Raw genomic sequence first — 24,749 nt, 5'->3', positions numbered from 1 at the left:
CTGTGAATTTGTCATTGCATATTTATTGACATTAGAAAAATCAAAATAAACTCTCATTTGCAGTTGTTTATAAATTATGATAAACCATGTGTTGTATGTTGGCCATTTCCATGTAAATAAGTTCGCGTTTTTGTGATTGTATACTAAACAAACTACACAATTGATAACAGTTCTATTTTTAAAATACCTGTACACATGCGCATAACTCGTATGATGGCAACAAGTAGAATGGGAAATGAAGACATGTTTGTAACATGTTTACATCAATGCATCGTTGTGAAAATGCAAAAGATAACTTTACTTTAAGAGGATCCAAGCAAGTTAAATAAGGTAATACATAAAGGCTTTTCATATAAATCTGGTAATTATGTTCATATAAAGTAAATGTAATGACTGTACTTTATCAAATGATAGCCCGCACATCTAATCTTGTTCTGGATTAATGTGTCAAATCAATGTATTTCTACTTACCGCTTAAATGTTTGATTTGAAGTTATATCTACCCTTACTACTAAGTTGTATGCCTTTCAGTTTAAAATTATAAAGGCATACGAATCTGAAGCAGGGCAGGTAATAAACAATCAGATTTTAGGCGTTCTGTCGTGACATTGCCAATTAGATAAAAGGTATTAAAACTGGTAAGTTATGATATTCATCCTTTACACTGGTAAATTATGTTGTAAAGAAAAACTGACTATCATTTGTATAAGCACATCAAATCTACTGCAGGCATATAGCTTTGAATAGATTATTACTGGCTACAGTTCAACCCAAAAGTTCCCATAAATAGCTAAAGATGTAATGGATCACGGGAATACTTGGACGACAATGTTTGATTGAAAATGATTTGACTGCGATGTAATGTATCGGGAAAAACGAAATTGGCATCTTTAGCATTTAAAAAGGAAATTGGGAATTTTGCTTCATAAAATCAAATGTGCAAATTTTTATCACAAATAAACAGATTTTGGTAATTAAAGTCTTGTTGGTCAAGCAGTGCGTCTGATATTATTTTATATATATTTTTGTATGATAAACATCAGTTTTCTAATTAATAGTTTGAACCTTCCGGAGCACCTGAGATCACCCCCAATATGAAAACAAAATTTAAAGAGATGTGATATGATTATCAACAAAACAACAATGCATGTAAAGCAGAGAAAACAAGTACATTGTGAATAGTGTTGTGAGTACGTCCTAGTGTATCTAATTAAGTAGGTACTGTATGTTTTGAGGCAAGTGAAGCAGATTCTGAAATGTTACTTTAAATTCGCATCATGTAAATACTTTATTGTTTATTTATATTATTTTATTTTTTAGAAATATGAGCATTGATAAAGAAAGAAAATTCCTTCAACTGTTTATGTTTGCACATAAACTTGCCTTGCCCGTAATCCGAACTTTTTTTGTCTACAATGTACTGGATTGTACGGAATATAACAAAGATTTTTCCGTTTATCTCGAAATCTGCAAACACACTTTATATCATTTGGCTGTGGATGTTAAATGTTGTCAGTGTGTTACAACTCATACAACGTTAAAAGCTACTTGTAGAATCACAATGACACAACTTTTGCAGATGTACTCGATTGACCGGTCAAATCCCAAACACTATAAGAAAAGTGGAAGTCATGCAACCCAACAGTGCATGTGTGGCGTAACGGTTAGGAATGAATGTTCATTACAAGACCTCGACCTTTCCTTAATATATTCAGTCTTAAACGGGAGTGCTTTAAAAGATGAAAAACACCAAAAGCATGCCACATGGCTAACTATGATTATCAAACAAAGAAACGAATTATGTCATGTGGACAGTTTAACCAAGTGGACCGAAAGCGATATACAAACAATGTGGGGATATCTACAAGGTGCCGTTCTTGGTTTGGCTTCAGATATATCACAAATACCTGATTATAAAGAAAACATTGAAATGCAGATAGACCTTTTGAAAGTTGCTGATTATGGTTTGCATGATATTCAGCCAATAATACAAACTATAAAAACGGAAATTCAGACGATAAAATCAGAATTAGATAAGGTAAGTTGATAACATGTTCAGACTTGTGGATAAAAAACAAGCCTTAAACGAAAACATTTGTTCCTTAGATTATTATGACCAGATCTGATTAAATATTTGATATTGAACAAAAAATATTGATATATTATTTTGTTTTTTTATTCAACAGATAATAGCATAGTTTTATATTGTTTTTGACAATCACAAATAGGATAGGTTATTTTTTGGCTGGTAATAGGTACGAAAATGTGAGATGGCATGGGATTTAATAAAGTTTTATAACTATCTGTTTCAATTTTAAAACATTCAACCTCCGGTCTACTCGATGAAGTTTATTCTAGAAAGAAACGTCGTGTAATGAGATCGATATCACATTGTTTGACTTTTATCAGTAAGAAGTTGCAAGGAGAGTTTGCAATTTCTTATTTAATTGTCGACATCATATTTAAAATTGCCTTCACTAATAGCAAATCTTAGCATTTAATTCGGTTGGTTTTGGAATATTGTATGCAGGCGGGATCATCTATGTTTAATCAACATATTTTAGTCTCCATATTCGTTTTGTCATATTTAGCATGAAACATTTTAGAACACTTGCTTATTCCACTAATCGCCTTCTTTTGTAGTCTATAGATCTTGAAGTATTTGGAAGTCGTTTAGATAGCTTGCGACAGAAATGCGATGAAAACAAACAAGAAATCCTAAATGCTATGGAAGAAGGACAGCAAGAACACGAACAACTTTTACATTTAATTTACGATGAAGTAAAACGAGGTACGGTTATTTTATCGTGTTAAAAGTCTGATGAAGGCCTACACATATACATTTCTGTACTATATTCTATTACTTGACCAGATTAAATAATCCTATTACTTTATAAAAAAGTAATCTATTTTTTAAAGGATTCGAGGATTCAAGGATTTTACTACTCGATCAGTCTGAATATCCAAATATTGGCTGCTATAATCAGAAGCACTTGTCTCTGATTTTATTTTTTTTTACCTATATACTTTAATATAACACAAGGTACCTAACTCCTATATTTGAGAAATGTCACCCGGTCGCAAACTTCCGCTATATATTGACTCTGCGGTTGTCTATCCCATTGAAACTTGTTATGTCGTAAATCTGCATTAAATTATCTACAAAATAGTGTATAACACGCCTATTTCTATTGTCGGAATTGTTTTCCATTCGTTTTATATGTTTGAGGTTTTGATTTTGCCATTTGGTAAGGGAATATCCGTTTTGAATTTTCCTTGGAGTTCGGAGTTCGATATTTTTGTTATTCTGCATTTCGTAACAGGCCTTCAAAGTAGGTGAACCGAAAATTATTTCGACAATAAAATAGGTGTGTTCTTCACCATTTTGTAGATTGATGTTACAGCATTGAACGAAAATCAAATTTAGACAGAAACAAACGAAAATCACTGGACTACAGGTTCCTTGGGACATTTACATGAAGAATATGGCGGTGTTTAGTATGTTGGCGAGTGATCAGTGTTAATAATTACAAAAGTTTTAGGTATAACTGCTAATGAAACAACTATCCACCAGAGACAAAATGATGGGAATGTATACAGCTATCTCGCTTCAATGCAATTGAAAATAAACTCCTGCTATAAATGTAAACAATACATTTTAAAATAGTCGCAGTACGTCTGTGCTCTCATGCACAGCTTTACTCTTTTAATCGTGGAATTAATGCCTTGACATTTGTGGCGTTACCTAATTTAAATGAACGTTATAGGCAATGCTGTTCCATTAGTTAAAAACATTATTCTCAAATATTTAACAATATATACATTTATTTTTTTACAGGAAACATGATACATCATAGAAATGCACTTCAATTTGATATACAGTGGTCTTCCGAAGAAGGAACAAATGAGAACGGAAAAGGCGAGTGATGAGATAACTTTTTTGTTGTATTGCGATCAATTAATTCTTTGCAATTTTAGGAGTTCTTACTTTCAAAAATTTATATGCATATTTATAGATTATCGATGGTTTTTCAAACGAGAGGGTGTTTCTCAGCTACAATCTCATCGAAGGGAGACAGCCCTGAGTTGAGATGTGGCCGAGAAACATCCTCGAGTTTGAAAGACCATTGATAATCTGTTTATCGCTATTTTGCCTATGAAGTCGTTAATTTTTACGTTGACAACGGCACGTGCGCTCTTAGTTTCTGACGACAATTTTCTGTCTCAAGCGAGTAGCATGATATGAAAAATTATCGCAAAAAAAAAATCAAAGGAAAAATACACAAAATAGCGATAAAGTGCATTATCAAATTTCAAAAATATTTGATCTTATCTATCTCATTTTTTTGGTTGGGTTCGTGTTGCTAAGTCCTTGCTTTTCTATTTAGTATTAGGAGATTGTTGATTATCTTTTAGTCCTTTTATGTTTTTTAACCGTGGCATTGGCAGGTTGTTTTTTTCGATTTATGAGTTATGATATTCCCTTTTGTATCTTCCGTCTCATTTTGATATAAAGATAGAATCAACTGTTTTCTTTCTGGCTCATTAAAATGGAACAGTCTACATGTATCCGTACAGAATGTATGTTCTATTAACAGAAAACATCAATTGAAATACAACCCTTGAAAAAGTGTATATATAACAGTTTGAAATTATTAAGTAAAATTTCAAATGAATTAAAATCTAAATTTTTCTATTTAGTTATTTGTACAGCCTTTATTTCAGACATGGAAGCAAGCGCAGGCAAAGGAAACACCAGAACTAGTCCGACAGAATTTTTTAACCTAGGAATAGAAGGCATAGGTTAATAGTATTGACAAGATATTAATAAAAAAAAAATTGGATACACATTGCATACATCACATATAATATAAAATGTATCTGTGTACAAGAATGCATTTTTTAGATTGCGTTTATTTCTCCTTCTGTGCAGTAAGGTGCACCATAGCATATTACAATACCCTTCCCTTTTCACGAATGTGGCCTACCGAATTAGAATATTTACCGGATTTGTAATAACATAAGCAACACGACGGGTGCCACATGTGGAACCGGATCTGCTTACCTTTTCGGATCATCTGCGATCACCCCCAGTTTTTGGTGGGGTTCGTGTTGCTTAGTCTTTAGTTTTCTATGTTGTGTCATCTGTACTATTATTTGTCTGTTTGTCTTTTTATTTTTGGCCATGGCGTTGTCAGTTTGTTTTCGATCTATGAGTTTGACTGTCCCTCCGGTATCTTTCGTCCCTCTTTTACAAACTCAAAGCAATATACAAAGGTAGTCGTGTAGAGTAAAAAAAACATGTTTAACAAACTTCTTTTCGGCCCTCAAAAATATACGCCACATGGCATCCTTTTATCATTATTTTCATAATGAATTTATCAGTGTTATCAACAATTGGTCTAACCATAAATATTGTTGCAAGATGTGCTTTTAAAAGATACGACAATTTCATGATCGTATTGTTTATTGGATTTCCATTTCTGCATCATTTGCATTACAATTACGAGTTTTACTCTTTACTCTCGTAAATGAAAATAACACTTTATTAAATCGTGTGTTTGAAGCGCTTTCTGGAATTGCAATTTATCAGGAACGCTCCAACCCGAACATTTGAAAGACAGGGATTTATAAATACGTAGAAATGTTAGAAGAATTTGAGATAAACTGAAAATAAAATAGGGAGATGGGGATAAGGGGAATAAAACTTGAAAAGATTAACAAATTTTAAACATTCTTGTTATTTTTTGTGCTTTAATTAGCTAAGGTAAATTATTTACAAGTTAATAACTACAAACTAACAAAACAAATCACACTTATGTTGGTTTATTTCAACCACATTGTGTCGGGCAAGAATAAAATCTTATTTCTTATAGGAAACTAAAAAAGCATATGATTATATTACTAATATGTATATGTTTTTCGGATACGCACGTGAAGCGTATCATATTTCTGATATCTAAAAAATCTTCTAAAAAATTGCGTTCAATTATTCCAAATTAACGAAATAAACGAACATTGTAAAAATTAGATGATACATTTTATTTTATCACTTCAGATTGTCCAAAACGTTGCTTAGAATGGACAATTAATACACATGGCATTTTAGAAAAAGAACGAGACAAAATAATACAAACTTTACAGAAATCCATTGAAACGACCTTACAAAGTACTGTTGAAACCGTAAATATGTGGTCTCCATATAAAATAGAGGTTGTCAAACGTGGTTCTATCACGATTGGAACATCAGTGCCTGTCGATTTTCTTAAGGACGAGGAGAAATTTAAAGCTTCCGTTCGACAATTTCTGGATTCGTTTGTTGACATATGCAACATCAATACAAGTGTACCATTAGTTGTCAAGGTCAATATCAATATACTGAACAAAGAGCCTGCAGGTATGTAGAAAATTGATTCAATTATTGTATTATTACAAAGCCGATGATTTCAGCTTCCCAATTGTGAATTTTCCGTTCATGAGTAGCAACATTCCAGCAGCACTTTAAATGGAGCATACATATCGAAGTTGATACGATACGATACTCCAGAGCTTGCATTTCCTATCATGATTTCCTTTTAAAGAGGGTTGCTGCTTACAACGAAGCTATTTGACCAAAGGTTTCAAGTAGTGAAGTTGAAGTCATCCCTTTGAAAATTTAACGAACGCCATCACAAGTTAGTTGATCGTTATGGATTATCTGTACACTACTGACGACAGATATGGTCCAATTGTCGTAACCACAATCCCATCCTCATTTCCTCTAATGAGACATTATAGAAATAATCGGGTGAAACATGTGAAGCAGGATATGTTCGTTGTGTTTTGTAGACTGTTGTTTGTCTTTTGGTCGTTTTTCTTTTTCTCTTTTTTCCATGGCTTTGTCATTTTATCTATTTTTGTGATTAAACACTCTTTCCCAGATTAGGGAGCGGGCTGGTCTGCTCAAAAAATGTGTGTGCCTGTCCATTGTCATTAACCTGAGATAAAGTGGTAGTCGTGATGATTTTGATATTTGATTTAGCATAAATCTGGCCGTTGTTTTTCTCGTTTGCAATGTTTTAGTTCAGTATTGTTTTAGCCATATCCAGATTTTTATACTATACGGTATGGTTTTACTCCATGTTGAAGGCTGTATGATGATTCAAACCTGTTAACACCTGCATGTGAACTCTGGTGGATAGTGTTCTCATTGGCAACCTTACCACATCTCATTAATATTAAATCAGGAAGTTAAAAATATTTGATGAATATAGACATTATTCATCTCCCTTTATCTTATTTGTTATAAAGCTTGTAGTAGATATTGTATACTAGTTTAATTAAATATATATTCATTCGTTCGTTCTGCTTGTTCTTTGCTGTTTTACTAACCATTTCGTGATTATTTTTAGATTGGGCAGAGTACAAGATTAATAATGAAGCAGACATTACATGTGTTCATAAACTATTTCATCAAGTTCTAGCCACCGGTGATGTGTGTGATAAAGCAGTGCAAACAATTGCAGACGACAAGGGTAGGAATTATGAAGGCATACTCAAACTTTAACGGGTCTTTGTCGAGAAGTTTCAAGTAGTAAATTGTTCGAATTATCACTTAATTTCTTGCGCTTTAATTCCGTTTGAGGTTTTGGTAGCCATACAAGTATATGTAGTTTAAACTGAGATATGTATACCATCAGTAGCTTATAGATATATTTAATTCAATATTACTTTATGTTTATAATACCATACGAATGTTAATGACTTAATGACACTATCAAAGTGGTAAACAAAGAATTCAACGTTAATATATTTTATTAAAATGGTCGAACTATTGAATACCAATTTTTGATCATCTTATACATTGCATACTAATCCAAATTGATAAAGATTAAGGTTCTGTTCAGTTCACTTCACAAACACAAGTGTTATTGTTATCTTTTTATTTGGTCTATTTAAGATCTGATTACTCCAGTTGCGACAGAGATGTTAAAAATTACAAAGTTGCCCAAAGAAGCGAGTGAAGACAGTATAAGATTTTTCTTTGAAAACAAAAGGAAATATGGCGGTGGAGAAGTTAGTGAGGTAGAACTTGATAAAAATACAGAGTCAGCCATCGTTACTTTTCATGAGAAAGAAGGTATTTTTGTTATATATGTTTACAGAAAAATATACTAAATGCTCTTCTTGTACTGACTTATGAGGTCAAATTTCTAATACCTTTGTAAACAAACAATCAGATTAATGAAAATGAAAGTGGTATGTTAGCTTCCTTAGTATTTTTTTGTATCATATGTTCAACATTTGAAAGTTAGTTTAAACTTAAAAAAATAGTTGTCAACTCTTTCACATTTCTGATATAGCAATGGAATTAAACTATTATTCAGAATTATGCAATGTTGCAAATAATCACCATGTTTAACATGAAAATTAATGATGTTTTGAACAGTAATGCAAACAACAAGATATCGGAACATGTTAATAAAATGGTAAATGACATGTCATGATATATACAATTCCGATATACGACATTATATTGTTAGAACATCAAAATCACAAATATAAAGCTGTCATACTGTAAATGTAAGTAAACGATGAAAGACTATTTCAAAATGAGTCTGTTTTTGAAATAAATGCAGGGTAATTTTGTATTCTATGATATATTTTCTCACAATAACATTCAATATGCTTAAAATGGAACGGATAAAAGTGTCTGACATCTGTTGATAAAAAAAAAATTAAGCTAAAAATCTCTTTTCGTTTGTGATGGTATGACGATAATGACAGGTTGGTCCAAACTATTTCTGTTGTCTGGCAACACTTGAACAGTTTGCTTCGCTAGACCTTATGTAAACATAAGGACATGTGATATGCTTGTTTATGTGTAGAACTATCCAGAAGAGTCCAAATGACGTGGATGTAACCTACCTTGTCACTGTACGGCCTTCAACAGGCCCGTGACAAAGAAAATGCACATAACGAATGTGGCGGGGTTGAACATGTCTATGGGTTTTCATTCCCCTCCTAAAATGAGACAGTGATGTAACAGTACAACATCAGAACGAACTGTAAAAATCAGTTGGAAATTTTCGAACTTTGAATTTCAATGCGCAAAACACGTGTTTATTGAATATCCTGCATAAATTACATCCATGATCGAATGTTTAATACGCTTTATATATAAAACGATTAAAATCATTAAAAGTACGGCCGTAAACAATGAGCCAAACCCATACCATATAGTAAGCTGTAAAAGTACCCCACATGACAATATGTAAAGCAATTCAAACGAGACAAAACAACAGAGTGATTTGTGTAAATAGTTCTTGGTGATGAGGTTATCTATGTTTATAAATTATTCATTTGTTTGTTCCAGCTGTTGGCATAATATTGAAAAAAATACCAATTACTTTCTATGGTAAAAATGTTGATGTCGAGGCCTATTTTCCAAATGTAATGACCGATTGTGAAGAGCAGTATCTACCTGAAAACAGAAAAACAAATGAAGTGGAAACCACAAATGCAGTGGAAGTGAAGGGAATGCATGCAAATACAACACAGAATAGCATTTCGTGTTACTTTGCGTCAAGAAAGGGGGCTAATGATAACATCGTCAATATAGAATTTTTCAAGGACCAGAACATGTATATTATTACATTAAAAGACGAACAAGGTACATATTTGACTTTTCATACAATTTATGAGATTCGAAACATTAAAAAACCAGTAAATATATTAGACAGCAATCCAACAACACAAATAATTTATAGAGGTCAATTTGTCTGCTATATGAAATCATATGATTATTTTTTTATGTCATTTGTATGTTTTGTTTCAAGCCCTTGGGGTCCTTCAGTGCTACTGAATTCTATGGATTATTATATGTTGGAAACTCAACATATACCCTCACGACACTTACCAAATCGGAAATCCTGGATAATCATAGGTCTGTTCTATGTTCCTTTGGAATTTCAACCAAAGATGAAGAACTGGATCTTCCGTCACTGTATTGGATACCTAAACTACATAAGTGTCCTTACAAACAACGGTATATTGCTGGGTCTTCCAAGTGCTCCACGAAACCTCTTTCTAAATTATTAACATCTATTTTATCAGCAATCAAAGCCGGGCTCCAAAGTTATTGTGAAACTGCCTATTCTAGAGGTGGCGTGAATCAGATGTGGATACTAAAAAATTCCAAAGATCTTTTAGAGTACATACAATCTAAGACTCTCTCATCTTGCAATAGTATTAAAACATTTGACTTTTCTACACTTTAAACAAGTATTCCCCATTCCAAACTAAAAGACAAATTGAAAGAGTTGGTATTTCTTCGTTTCATTAAGAAGAATGGCGAACGTAGATACAAGTATCTTGTCTTGGGGAGGGATAAATCCTACTTTGTAAAGAATCACTCTGATTCAAACAAAAAATTCTCTGAAACCGACATTATCAAGATGCTTGATTTCTTGATTGACAACATATTTGTTACGTTTGGAGGACGTGTTGTTCAACAGACTGTCGGAATTCCGATGGGAACCAATTGTGCCCCTCTTCTTGTCGACTTGTTTCTTTATTATTATGAGGCTGACTTCATACAGTAACTTCTTAGGAAGAAAGATAAAAAGTTAGCAATATCCTTTAACTTTACGTTCCGCTATATAGATGATTTTCTCTCACTAAATAATACAAAATTTGGGGACTATGTTGAACGAATCTATCCCATCGAACTAGAGATAAAGGATACTACAGATACAGTTAAGTCTGCCTCATATCTTGACTTACATCTAGAAATTGACAATGAGGGTCGGTTGAAAACAAAACTTTACGACAAAAGGGATGATTTCAGCTTCCCAATTGTGAACTTTCCATTTCTATGTAGCAATATTCCATTATTATAATAATTTTACGGACACCATCACGAGTTAGTTAACCGTTATGGAATAACCGTTTCACAGATGATATCGGATATGTTCCTTATGTCGTAACTACAATACCCTTCCTTTTTCACGAATGTGACCTACCGAATTAGACTATTTACCGGATTTGTAATAACATAAGCAACACGACGGGTGCCACATGTGGAGCAGGATCTGCTTGTACGACTTTACCCCCAGCAGAGCTATAGAAAAACAGTACATTAACGGGTGTTACACGGACACTTTTTAGATGATACACGGACACTTTTTAGTTGTTACACGGACACTTTTTATGAATAGAATCACTCGTGCATGATCAGAGAGTTCATGGGCACTGTAAATTTCAATTAGATTTGAACTTTTTGTTTCACCGACATATTTCCTGTCTTTTTGATTAAAATATTTACGTTAGCATCAATAACTATATTTCAAACAATTCCAGTAAATTACTATTCATATCAGTACACTAAGGGATTGACCATTTAACTTTAAAAAAAAGGGGGGTATGTCTTTTTTCTAAAAAATATTTTGATACCCAATTTTATAAGAAAAAATATATTGGTGGTCAAGCAGATGACAAAATAATGTTCTGATTCCCGATTTTCCGTATACCGTATATAATCGTCTAATTTCGAAAAAAAAATGAAAATAGCTGGGTGATAGCGTTGAAAAAATAAATAATGTTCTTACTCAGAAAAGAAGATACCCCCTTTTGAAGCTAAATGGTCGGTCCGTAAGTGTTTTTTTTACCTTCAACATATATGGACATGAATAGTATTGTTGACAATGCTGAAAGTAAAGAAATGCTGGTACCAACGTTTATATTTCAATAAAAAAGACAGGAAATATATATAAAAAAATCAAATCTAATCAAAAGATAAAATCCCTATCAACTCACCAATGCACGATTGATCCTATAAATAAAAAGTGTCCATGTAATACATGTTCAAATATGCAGCAAATCATGAAGAAAAATCATTCAACCAATGTCATCAATTTTGAACGATAAGCTGCGATTGGATCATATAGTGACACGTGTTAAATCCTGATCAACACTATCAGAGGCATTTAAAAAAAAACCCTATATGTATGAACTATTAAAAAAAAATCCAAAATATATGCCTATATATATATATATATATATCAAATAACAAGACAAAATCCAGTTTTTCATAACATTTCATTCACTTAATATCAGTTCTGTTTATTTTAAATGGATAAATGTAAACAACATTCATCTTTTCCTTGAAATGGTTCTTTTTTTTTAAAGTTATTAAATTCTTGAATTTTTTTTAGAAAAAAAATTCTCGGCTTAAGGGAAGTGAAAAAAAAATGTGTTTAAACTGTAACTTACATTAACTGGTATATGGCCATTGAAGTTTCTAATATGTTTAGTTTTGCTACCTCTTCTAAATGCAAAATGTACTACTTCCTTCCTGAAACGTCGTACAAGTCAGATACAAAACAAAGGTAACAAAAAATAGGCCGGAAACAACCTGCCGTATAGTTTGTCTGCACTTGTAGTCAGGTCAAGGTCCTCGGCTAGCGCCTCGGACCTTGACCTGACTACTCGTGCAGAAAAACTATCCGGCAACGGTTGTTACCGGCCTGTTTCTTTGTTACCCTTGTATTGTATCTAATACTTACCCTTCCGGAGCACCTGAGATCACCCCCAGTTTTTGGTGTGGTTCGTGTTGCTTAGTCTTTAGTTTCATCATCTGTACTATTATTTGTCTGTTTGTCTTTTTATTTTTGGCCATGGCGTTGTCAATTTGTTTTCGATCTATGAGTTTGACTGTCCCTCTGGTATCTTTCGTCCCTCTTTTGTCAGAAATGGGTGTACTGTTCTTAGTTTCTCTATAAATATGAATTGATCAAAGCTATAGTTATAGATTTTTTTTATGAATGCCGATGCCCTTTTACAAACGTATGATTCTTGTTTCAGTGTGGATAGGGAATTAAAGTCATTACGGATCCATAACAAAAACCAACTCATATCATTACCTGTTCGTACCATTCAAAATGTATATGTACATCATGTCGTACTATAACATAATTTATATTTATGACATTTTGTACCATGTGAAGATTTATATGTATGTAACTTTGTATCTAATGGAAAATTAATAGGTCTGCTATTTTGTGCATTACTGAAAATTTATATGTGTGCAATTTTTGTTTCCTTTGGAATTTTTGCGTCACTGTGAGTGCTATCTTGTGATGGTGTTCCTACAATTGGTAGGTCAGCGTCACGTGTTAGAAACAAGGAAGAAACACAGTTGACAATGTGTAACCCCTCATCTTTTATTGTCAGACGGTAAAGGTCACTATCAATACATCAAATTAAAATTAAAGCACATAATTCTAGTTGTGTATATTACTTTTTATACAATTCAAATTTAAGGTTACCACCAAATCTTCTGATTTTAATCGATTGACGAGTTTTGAACATCAGTTACCTACTGCAGCCTTGATTTCATGATTTAGAATAATTTCAGACTTTCGTGAATTTTTAAATAGCCACACGCTCCTTGATGTATTGTTCCAAAAGGGTAGTTCAATATTTAATGGGATACAAATTGTAAATTGAATATACAAGTGTTTTTGTTTGATTGTTTTTTTTTTTGTATTTATACTATTTGTGATGGTAAAGATTGTGAATAACCGATTACATTTGAATCATCTGAATTTGAAGATTATAACGGATTAGTATATAGTTTGATCTGTCTGAAAAATATATATTAGCTAAGTCTATTATTTCGTCGGACTTTTTTAATTTAAGTTCTGATTACCAAATATAATGTCTTGTCATCCGAGATATGTTAATTTTATTAGTTTAAACATTTTTTTATTGTTCAAAAAGGACAAACGGATAAGACACAAGTTTTTCAACTTAGTAATATCTTCTCCAATACATACATAAATATAAACATGAATGAACATTAGATATATCTGGCTTTAACAAATTATTATTTTAGTATGAAGATATAAAAATGAATTACATAGAAATTTTAAAAATCGAGTCAATGGGTTTTTTCAGTAAATATAACTAATCTAGTGCGTCTATTTTCAGAATAAATAAATATAAACACACCGAGTTGTGTAATATAAAAATATGTTAGTGTACATGACAAGTCATGTGTGTGAATTGCTTTAAATGCAAATTACACACTAATAGTTTATGATGGGATACATATTAAGTCTCTTTTCTTGTGACGGATTAAGATGAAAAACGGAATAAATCTACACATAATTGTAAGTATCAATTTTGTTTCTTTAATTAAATCCGTTGAAACGTTTCCGATAACAATAGTCAATCATAAAGATCATTCGATTATCATATCCCTAAGAGCATAAGTTAGTCATATTCAAATAAGATCTGTTACAGAAATAAGGTTGTCAAGTTGAGAAAAACGCTTGGTACTTTTTATAAACTTTTGTACAGATAGAAAAACGTTATCATTTTCGTCAAAGACTCATCACCAGATAGCAATACATCAATTGTAGTATTGACAGCAAATACGTTGAATTCATTTATCATTAAATGCCTTTGTGCAGAAAAATTGTTACAATATAATAAATAATGTTTAGCATCTTCATTGATAAAGCCACATAAACAATATGCATCTTGTACTAAGTTTGCATTAAAAAAATCAGATAGAATAGTGCTACACCGGTTTCGCAGCCCTGCGGTTAATACAGATAATAAGCGATCTCCAAAAATATATCGGAGGTTTTTTATTCTTATACTATAACATATGCAATTTGCTTTTAAATAATGAAAATGTAGGAATCTGTCTAATAATGATGTCTAAAGTGTTCCACAATGTTATGGAGGCTGGGAAATAAGACTGTTGATAAACCGATAAACGATTCACTGGAATAGTGATATTGTGTCTGTTTCGCAAATTATAATTACTAATATCAGATACAGATTCTGGAACCAAGTCCTGTACATAATCTGTAGGCTGATTGTTAATAAATCTATAAAACATAACCAATTTTTTACCTCCCGCCTTACGCTCAATTTTTCCCATCCCGTCTCTCTGTAAATAGCGTTGCGGTTAGCATAATTTGATAATCCAGTAACCATACGAGCAGCCTCGATTTGAATATTTTCTAACTGATCAGAATTTATTTTCCCACAATTATCCCAAACTTCTGATGAATACTCAGGTATCGGACGAATAGAAATCATATAATTTTTTCCAAATATTCCATTTTTAGTCGAAATTTTAGTTTGCGTAAAACATTTAGCTGCTTCGTAGTTTTCTCGATCAGTTTATCAACATGCTTATTCCATTATCAATCATTACTAAATATGACACCTAGATGTTTGTGCGCACTAACTGGTGTTAATGTAGCACCACTAAAATCAAAATTAATATCACTATATATATATTTTTCAAAATGAATATCATAATATCAGTTTTATTAGGTTTTCACTCACCTTTTTTCTGGCCACTTACTCAAATAATCACGATCTCTACTAATTGAATTTTTTAAAGTGAATTCATCAGGTGCAGTATGACCTATTGAAGTATCATCTGCAAAAAGCCTTCCGAATCAAGACATACCATCAGCTATATCATTTATGTATATTAAAAACAACAAAGGCCCTAATACCGACTCCTGAGGCATACTAGAGTTTAGTTTTCCAAGATTTGATAATGAATCTTTTGTGACGACTCTCTGATATCGTCTAGACTAGTAACTTTTTAACCAACATAGCAAGTCTCCCATTATACCATATTTTTCAAGTTTATGTAATAAAGCCTTAATCCAAACAGTATCAAATGCATTGCGTATATCAGCAAATGTAATGGTTGTTATAAGCTTTTCATTTAGTGCTATCAAAATTTTGTTATACAATTCTATCAATTGATGCGAAGTTGAATATCCTGGAATAAATCCGGATTGATACTTGTACAACAGTTTATTTTCATGTAAATGGTTAAAAATATTTTTGAAAACAATTTTTTCTAATACTTTTCATAACACATGCCAATAAGGAGACAGGCCTGTAGTTAGAAGGAAATGACTTGTCACCACTTCTGAATAAGGGAATACATGTGCAATTCTCCATTGGTCTGGAAATATTCTATCATTTAAAGATTTTTTAAAAAGTAGACATAATGGTTTGAAAATTTCATTTCTGACAGCAAGTAACATTCTATTGCTAACAATATCTGGTCCAACAGCTTTATTAACATCGAGCGTTGAAACAATATCAAGTACATCTTGTTCACTAACTACAATTTGTGAAAGAAACTCTAGACATCGGTCTTCAAATTCCGGCAAATCTTTACTAGCGCCATCTTAATTAAAAATTAAACAACAATATTTATATAAAATGTCGGACCTTTCGGATCCCTCGTACGCAAGTTGAAAGTTCTGATCCGGGTCCGTCATGGGAGGAAAATCATGAGACGGTATATCGCTTTTACTTTACATGTTACCAGTTTTCCAGTTTGTCACTTTTAGTTCATCTAAATTTTCATTAATACTGGTATAAAAATGTTTTTTAGCTTGCTTTTTCAAGTTATTAACTTTGTTCCTTTGTTGTTTATATTTCTTTTCTGCGGATGTATTATTCGAGCGAATAAAAAATTTACGAAGCCTGTCGAGTTTTCGCGTTTCACGCCGCAAATTCGAGTGATACCAAACTTTGTCGTCACATCTTATAGTTACTCTCCTTGTAGGTATACACTCGGATGCTATATTAAGAAATGAGTTAGTGAAATTAGTAGCAGCAACATGAACGTCACTTGCATCAGAAATTAAATATTCACAATTTGTTTCAACTACTTTTTGTTTCAATAGGTCATAATCACCTTTTTTATAATCCCATATCAATCTATTATAAGTTCGTCTTTTACTAAAACCACAATCAATTGTGACGTATGTCTCATCATGACAACTAATACCTATATCAAAAGGTATTGTGTCCTTATCTAAAACGTGCTACCTGTTCGTGTGTCAAAATGAGTAGCTTTGTCACTTATGTTAATAAGGCCATTGATGAAAATAATATCTCTTATAATTGACGGAAGATCTGACATAAAATTTTTGTTCAGATCACCTAAGCAAATTATGCAATTATTTTCATCCAGGGCGTTTTTCAAAATCAAAATACTGTCAGAAATAAATGGAGATTGCCGTTCCGACCTATAATTGATATTTATCAATATCGATCGGAATTTGGTTTTTAACTCAAACCACATATTCTCAAGGTTGCATTTCTGTAAATATCAACAATGCAATTTCCCATAGGAACTTCTTTCACGGCTGAAACTATACCACTTTTACTATAAAGTTTTGAAGAAATATATATCCTAGAATGGAAAGTTCATATGCACTACTATTTTTTTCAAAGGTCAAAATACAGGGCTGTGCGGCATATTTTCAACTTTTATATGCCCCGAACTTCTAAGAGTTTAAACTTACATTAAAATTCTATACTACCCCTACCTTGACTTTTGGATTTCCACAGATTTCAATTTTATCGCTATGAATATGTATATTTACTGCTAACATTCCCAAGTTATGTCTATACGAGATGAAATATAGAGATCATATCCGGGAACCAGTACGTAAACAAAATTAATTATCTATGAATAATAAAAATCTCCCCAAAAGAGGCGTGGTGTTTGAGAAACAGCTGTATTTACAAAGTGAAACCTCAAGTTGGCAATTCTCTAAATCATGTCGACGAATTATGCGAACATAACTTTTATAATACATAAATATGCCACCCCCATGTTAATTTTATTGAATAATGTCATACTGCTACTGGAACACTTCTTTTCCTTATTCATAAATATAGTAACAAAAACAACGTTCGTTTAATGGCAATTTCATGTCACATATGGGGCAAATAAGGAGATATGGTTTGATTGCCAATGAAAAACTTTTCTGACAGAGACCAACGGACGAGAATGTAAATAAGGTCATCATAAATACGATTGAAATTGTGTACGCCAGATACTCGTCTCGGCCACAAAGTACCCATCAGTGACGCTCGAATAAAAAAAAACTACATCTATCGTACGGCCTTCAACAATAAGCAAAACCCATCCCGTGTAGTAAAATATAACAGAGGAAAACAAAAAAACAGATTTCAGTTATAACTTGGTCAACATCACCCTTCCTCAGTTTCTAACTCACTTGCAAAATAATTGACATTTTCTTACATTTGTATTATATATTGTATATTAAATTGATATCCTAATAATCATCTAGTAAGTAATCGAATTTAACGCCTGATATTAGTTTCCTGATATGCATTTCTAAATTAACCTACATATGGATAGATCAAAGCTTAAACTTTGGACGAAAAAGATGAATAAAATAATGAACATTATACATAAAATACATCAAACACGGTATAATATTGCATATAATTCATACCGCTGATTTTTATGAAGAGTAGAAGTAATGTTTATATTTTTCACAATTATTCTTCAGCTGTTCAGAGAGTTTTGGACAAAAATCACATAATAGATGGCGAAAAACTTCAAGTACAAAGACATTCTCCCGTACGATTCTATCAGAATAAAGTTTTAGTGAAAGGTTTCACTTCACAGACCACTACTTATGATATCATCAATTTCATGGAAGCTAGAACAAAACTTAATGTTCGAAATATAGAAGTCGTTGAGAAAGATACAAAGAATGCAATTGTTACATTTAGCGACGTTGGAATAGGTTTGTATTTTCTACATTATTGATCCCTCATATAGATTGATTGATTGGTGATTGCTTTACCTCATATAGAAGATTTATATCTTTTATTACAGGACACCAAAAAATATTTTATACACCATTTGGGCATTCTATCTATTTCATCTCTTCAGCTGTTTAAGAAATTATTCTTTCAAGCCATGCTATATGCTCATTTTAACATGGGTAGGCATTATATTTGTCAATATCTTAATACCGAGCCTAAGCGAGAATTATTTTGATTCTAAAAGAAAAAATTAAATCTTTTGTACTCCGAAGCGAACTTGTAAAAGAGGGACGAAAGATACCAGAGGGACAGTCAAACTCATAGACCGAAAACAAACTGACAACGCCATGGCCAAAAATAAAAAGACAAACAGACAAATAATAGTACAGATGACACAACATAGAAAACTAAAGACTAAGCAACACGAACCCCACCAAAAACTGGGGGTGATCTCAGGTGCTCCGGAAGGGTAAGCAGATCTTGTTCCACATGTGGCACCCGTCGTGTTGCTTATGTTATTTCAAATCCGGTAAATAGTCTTATTCGGTATGTCACATTCGTGAAAAGGGAAGGGTTTTGTAGTTACGACATAAGGAACATATCCGATATCATCTGTGAAACGGTTATTCCATAACGGTCAACCAACTCGTGATGGCGTCCGTAAAATTTACGAAGGGATGATTTCAACTTCACCATTTGGAACTCTTGGTTTAATAGCTTCCTTATAAGCAGCAATCCTCTATCAAGGAAATCATGATAGGAAATACAAGTAATACATGCTTGAAAGGCAGCCATTTTGATTTGGTGAACCAAATATGTTACAGAAAGTCAACAGTTTAACGATAAAAAATGAACAGATACATTAAAACTTAATTTTAGAATGATTTTATTTCATTTCCTAGCGAGCAACACCAACAAAAATGTCCATTTTGATCTCCGGCGTTGTTCAAAATTCTACTGACGTTGCAATTTCAATTGTGACGTCAATCACGTGCAGCCCATGTTTTATTGGAATTATAACATGGCTTTGTATCCAAAGCCATAGAAGAACGTCATATTAGAATTTGCCACAATGTAAATATTCTGAATCCTGCAGTATCGATTGTTGAATGGCAATAAATCTATAATAAAATGGAAAAAGAACCGTACTGTCTCAGAAGTGAGAAGGTTGGCAAGCTTTAAAACCCGGATTAATCCACCATTTTCTACATAAGGAAATGCTTGTACCAAGTCAGGAATATGACAGTTGTTTTCCAATCGTTTAAGCTTTTGATTTTTCCATTTTAAAAGAGACTTTCCGTTTTCCTTGGAGCTCGTTTTTTTTTTGTTATTTTCCTTTACACTATTCTAAAATCAGCTAGACTGTTGTTTTACATTTTAGTAAATGATGTTGATGACATATCTTTGATTGTCTCTGTTAAATGATTTACGACCCAGAGCTTGATAAATACAATGTAATCGTTAAAACATTTCAAGGTTGTCTGTTATATAGTGTTGTTTGTCTTTTGGTGTTTTTTCTTTTTTTTTTGTTTGTTGTTGCTTTGTTTTCCCATGGCGTTGCCAGAGATAAACCTCTCACTTGTATGACAGTCGCATAGAATTTCATTATATTTACAACAATGTGTCAGCAAACCAAAAAGACATAATATGTAAAAATGTCGAAAATTGGGGTAAAGCAGTCAAGATTGTGTTATAATCTTAATCACTATAAAAACAAACAACTATGTCAACAAAGAAAAACAAAATGGCATGTAGATACTCTAAAACGAAATCAAGGAAGGAAATAATAATTAAAAACATTGTGTTGGACTCAAACAGTATGTATGTTATAAATGTTATGTATGGAATGTAAAACAAACCACGGGATTTTGTTTTGACTTTGCCTATTGATTTTACTTTTGATATTTTTATTTTCGTGGATAGATATTTTCTGTCGATGTTTTCTTCGTGGATATGTCAAACTCTGTATACCAGTCTTTAAAAAATGTATACTTCGTTGAACATCTAACTTTGTGGTTTACCTATACCGATAAAATTCATGACAACTGGCATCCCACTAATATTCATGAATCCTCAATTACATTATTCAGCAGGAAGAATAATCAATCATATGGTTAATTTGAAGTAAATTTAGATAAGTTTGAAATAATTGATATTGTCTTCATTGTTCTCTTTTATAGATATTGAAGAAATAAAATCACTTTGCGAACAAAAATCGTTTGATGGAGTCTACCCAATTATTCAACCCGTTATTGTCTCAAACTGCATATTAGTACAAGGTTTTAGTGAAAAGACAAAGGAATGTGACCTTGAATTTTATTTTGACACCAAAAGAAAAGCTGGAGTAGAAGGTGTCACCTCTATCAACATGAACAAGGAAGCTGGTTATTGTATTATTTGTTTTGAGAATACTGAGGGTATGTTTATATGGCATAAATAAAGGCAACAGTAGTATACCCCTGTTCATAAATAGATATTACTGAAACAAATCCGGGGAAACACATAAAACAGAACGAACGCTATAATAGACTGTAAATTATCAAAGACATTTGGGATTATCATGGGCAAGATAAGCTATTGCTATCACTTGCCGTCCGTTGTTATCTCCTTGTTGTTCGTTGTTCTCTCATTGTCGTCGTAAACTGTTTCAAAATATATCCATTTAAAGGTAAAGAACCATTTTTGGTGACCAGTCAACATTTTTGGAAAATTTGGTAAAAAATTAAAGCAAACTGACATTGGATCACTGCAGAACCCTTGTTGAAAGTTCTCTTGAATAATATTACATATAATTAAAATTGACAAAGGAGGGCCTATTTAGCTTCTTACTCACATCATAAATACCTATTTTCGTACCACAACTTCCGGGTACCAATGGGCTCTAATATGCAATTAAAGGTATGTCGAATGTTTAAGCACTAGTCAAGATAAGGTATAATTTTTAACATGAAATGACTGTCAATTTATTTCAACATAAGACAAAATAGCTGTTCATGCTCTAAATTGCAGAATTAAACACAAAAAGCAATAGGGCTATGAATTCGAATTAGCGGTTTAAAATCCAATTACTGAAAAGCATAGGAAATTTATATGTTAAACATTATTACCATTTCAATCAAAAATTAAAACAAAAATAGTGAACTCCAAGGAAAATTCAAAACGGAGAGTTCCTTAACAATTGGCAAAATCGAAATCTCAAACAGAAATTGGGCACATTTTTTTTACTCGTCATGTTAATTCATCTTTTTATAAAAAAAAATATATGTTAGTACCAAATCATAGCCCTTCATTCCTTTATTAGGATATTTCAGCATTTTATGATCATAAATATGCAAACAGTCAACCCTCAATCTGAGGTTTTAATTTTTGCATTATTTTATACTGGAATAAACGAGATTTGTATAGCATGCCTGGTTTACAGTAAACAGATAGTTTTTGGTCATATTTTTAGTTTTATGGGTTTCTTATTGTGTCATTTTATGACTTCGAAAATTGTAATATACTTATATACGAATCCAAAAATATTTTGAAATGTCATTTTAGAGTAAAGTAAGTTTCGGACTGGAAGATACATAAATTGTTCTTTTTTATCCATGTTACTGCATATAAGTATGTTGTTTATAAACAAAACACCCCTTCCACAACTTGCACAAAAAAAGGGGGACACAATTCGCAATTATATTTTAACTTTTGACCACTATATTTATATATTGAATTATTTCTGATAAAATAAAACATAAATGTAAGAACATTTTTACTTTACTAACTATTAACAAATACGAAATGGCAATTCATAAATGCAAACAATCTCATTTTGGTCACTATTACTATTCATATGCAGTTTTCTGTGCATCAAGCATATGTTTCTAACAGTCCATTTTGAGCTTAAATTTAGTGCAATAGTGTTTTGACAAAAGCTGTTTTTCTTCGCTAGAAAAAAAATAGAATAAAATTTAGTAAAGCAGAAATCCATATAGCAAGTAAGAACCAATAATTCGAGCCCGGTTTTGAAGACCATATAAGAAAGTAGTACACATTTGAAACAAAACATATCCTTCGCATAGCTTTCATTTTGTCAATATGTTAAATATTTAGGAAATTATGGTATCAGCTTAAAGCTTGAGGACTTGGAAATGCTGTAAACCCCTTGTTTAAAGTTTACCTTGAATAATTAAACAAGTAACAAGTATATCAAATTAGAATATGAGGGAATAATTGCCTTTGTGCTCGGATCTGAAGTACATGCTTTGTATTACCAAACTTACGGGAAAAAGTTAGCTCAAATATGCATTATGTTATAATTTTTTGTCCTTTTTGGGTTATAGCTCTTCATCTTTTCAATAAGCTTTGGATTTTCAAATATGTTGGCCTCGAGCATCACTGAAGAGACATTGATTGTCGAAATGCGCATCTGGTGCAGCAAAATTGGTACCGTTTATGTTACTAAAGGTATGTTGAAATTTCAGCACCAGTCAGCACACTCCGCGCACGGCATCACTTATATTTGAATATTTACTTTAAACTTTCTATTAGTGTTATGAGTATTTAAAGTAGGCCCCCATTATGAAAACTGCCGGATATCTTGTTCTAGACTAATTGGACGTTGTTCGTCAGATTGCAGGTAATTTGTTTCAAATTAAGCGTTATTTGTAGGATGCTTGCATCAATTAATTTTAAATTTTATGTTAGGATAACATCAAGAAGAAATATAGAATGTTTATCGTGTTAACTAGTAAATACATCTGGACAATTGAGTAACGTTGAAAGGTTTAAATTATGGACTTCCTAATTTTAAATTTACCTTGGAGTTCGGTATTTTTGTTATACTTTTCAAATAAGCGCAACGTTACATTTGTTCATTCATGAAAAAAGTACAAAAACGTTTCTTCCTCAATTTACAAGTATAACGAAATATATAAATTCAGCAATAATTTAATAAGATTCAATAAATCCAAAAGAATAGAAACAAAAGACACATTCCTACACCTTACATAAATATTAACTTGGGTATGCTTGGATCATTTTCATATGATTCATGTTCAAATACCTATACAATTGAAAAGAAAGAAGTTACATGCTTCTATTTCTGCTTGTCATAGTTGAAAAGCCATTATATATAGTCATTCAGTTTTTCTCTTCTCTAGTGCAACGATTTCCGTTTGGTTTTTACGTTTTAAGTAGTTTTATTTCTCAATTACAACTTATTTGTTTCATGCGTTTTTGTAAGGTTTGGTACCTTATAAAATATATTTGTCATATACTTATAAAACTGTTTAATGAAGTCCTTTCCAATCAATTTTAGACGCCGTCATAGCCTGCACACGATCTCATGAAATTGACAACATAAACTTGAAGGTACAAGTCTTCCATGAATGCCTTGGAACCTCAACTGAAAGCAATGTCGCCCTGGAGTCAACTTTAAAAATGGCACCTCTAATAGTAACACATAATGACCAAAACAAAGTTCATTTCTTGAAATATTCACTGCCATATAGTGAGGAACTAGAACACAATCTACAAAAATGCTTTGCACATATGATTCTTCCGCTTTCCCCAAAAGATAACAGAATTATCATAGAATGTACGTTGACTGAGGAAATACATGAGTATAGTAAACTCGCCGGGTCATGGAATAAAACCGTGAATATAACTTTGTCTACATTTATGAATGATATAGATGTCGAGGAACATACTATATCACCAAATAATTGGAATGCTGTCATGATAAAAATTTCGAAAATTTTCCCAAATCCATCGTTCATTATCAATCCTATACCATCGCTTTCAAAAATTATAATTGTTGGTCGCACATCACAAGTAAAGGAGCTTTCCAATAAAGTCAAACAAATTATAAATAAAGTGTCACCAGGGAAATATATTGATTCTAAAAATTGAAGGCTGTAAGTTGGCAATACTGGTTTTAGCAATTAACTATTATGAATGTAATGATTATTTGAGTTATGGGTATTAAATTTTAATGAACTGTGTTAAATATTTCTGGTTTTGCTATAACTGTTTTCGAGCGTCACTGATGTTTTTTGTTGTAGTCTTTTGTAGACGAAACGCGCGTCTGGCGTACACAATTTCAATCCTGGTATATATGATGAGTTTATTCACAACCA

The 24,749-nt window shown here is 32.1% G+C and overlaps 2 protein-coding genes across 2 annotated transcripts; both read left to right on the top strand.

Annotated features, from left to right (window-relative positions):
• Positions 1 to 211: 211 nt before the first annotated feature.
• On the top strand, positions 212 to 4,365 carry LOC127725193 (uncharacterized). The gene is made up of 4 exons (XM_052232055.1): positions 212 to 330; positions 1,321 to 2,038; positions 2,644 to 2,791; positions 3,839 to 4,365. Exons 2-4 carry the CDS (start codon positions 1,325 to 1,327, stop codon positions 3,925 to 3,927), a joined length of 951 nt encoding a protein of 316 aa, XP_052088015.1. The 5' UTR covers positions 212 to 330; positions 1,321 to 1,324; the 3' UTR covers positions 3,928 to 4,365.
• Positions 4,366 to 4,486: 121 nt separating this feature from the next.
• Positions 4,487 to 24,614, top strand: LOC127725187 (uncharacterized). The gene is made up of 8 exons (XM_052232042.1): positions 4,487 to 4,803; positions 6,059 to 6,397; positions 7,392 to 7,514; positions 7,940 to 8,119; positions 9,356 to 9,652; positions 18,366 to 18,605; positions 20,808 to 21,044; positions 23,930 to 24,614. Exons 1-8 carry the CDS (start codon positions 4,728 to 4,730, stop codon positions 24,520 to 24,522), a joined length of 2,085 nt encoding a protein of 694 aa, XP_052088002.1. The 5' UTR covers positions 4,487 to 4,727; the 3' UTR covers positions 24,523 to 24,614.
• Positions 24,615 to 24,749: the final 135 nt, after the last annotated feature.

This window comes from Mytilus californianus, unplaced genomic scaffold (genome assembly GCF_021869535.1).
Source record: "Mytilus californianus isolate M0D057914Y unplaced genomic scaffold, xbMytCali1.0.p SCAF_15, whole genome shotgun sequence".
NCBI lineage: Eukaryota > Metazoa > Mollusca > Bivalvia > Mytilida > Mytilidae > Mytilus > Mytilus californianus.
Note: the sequence above shows the minus strand (reverse complement) of the source record. Positions and strands in the feature narration are given on the sequence as shown.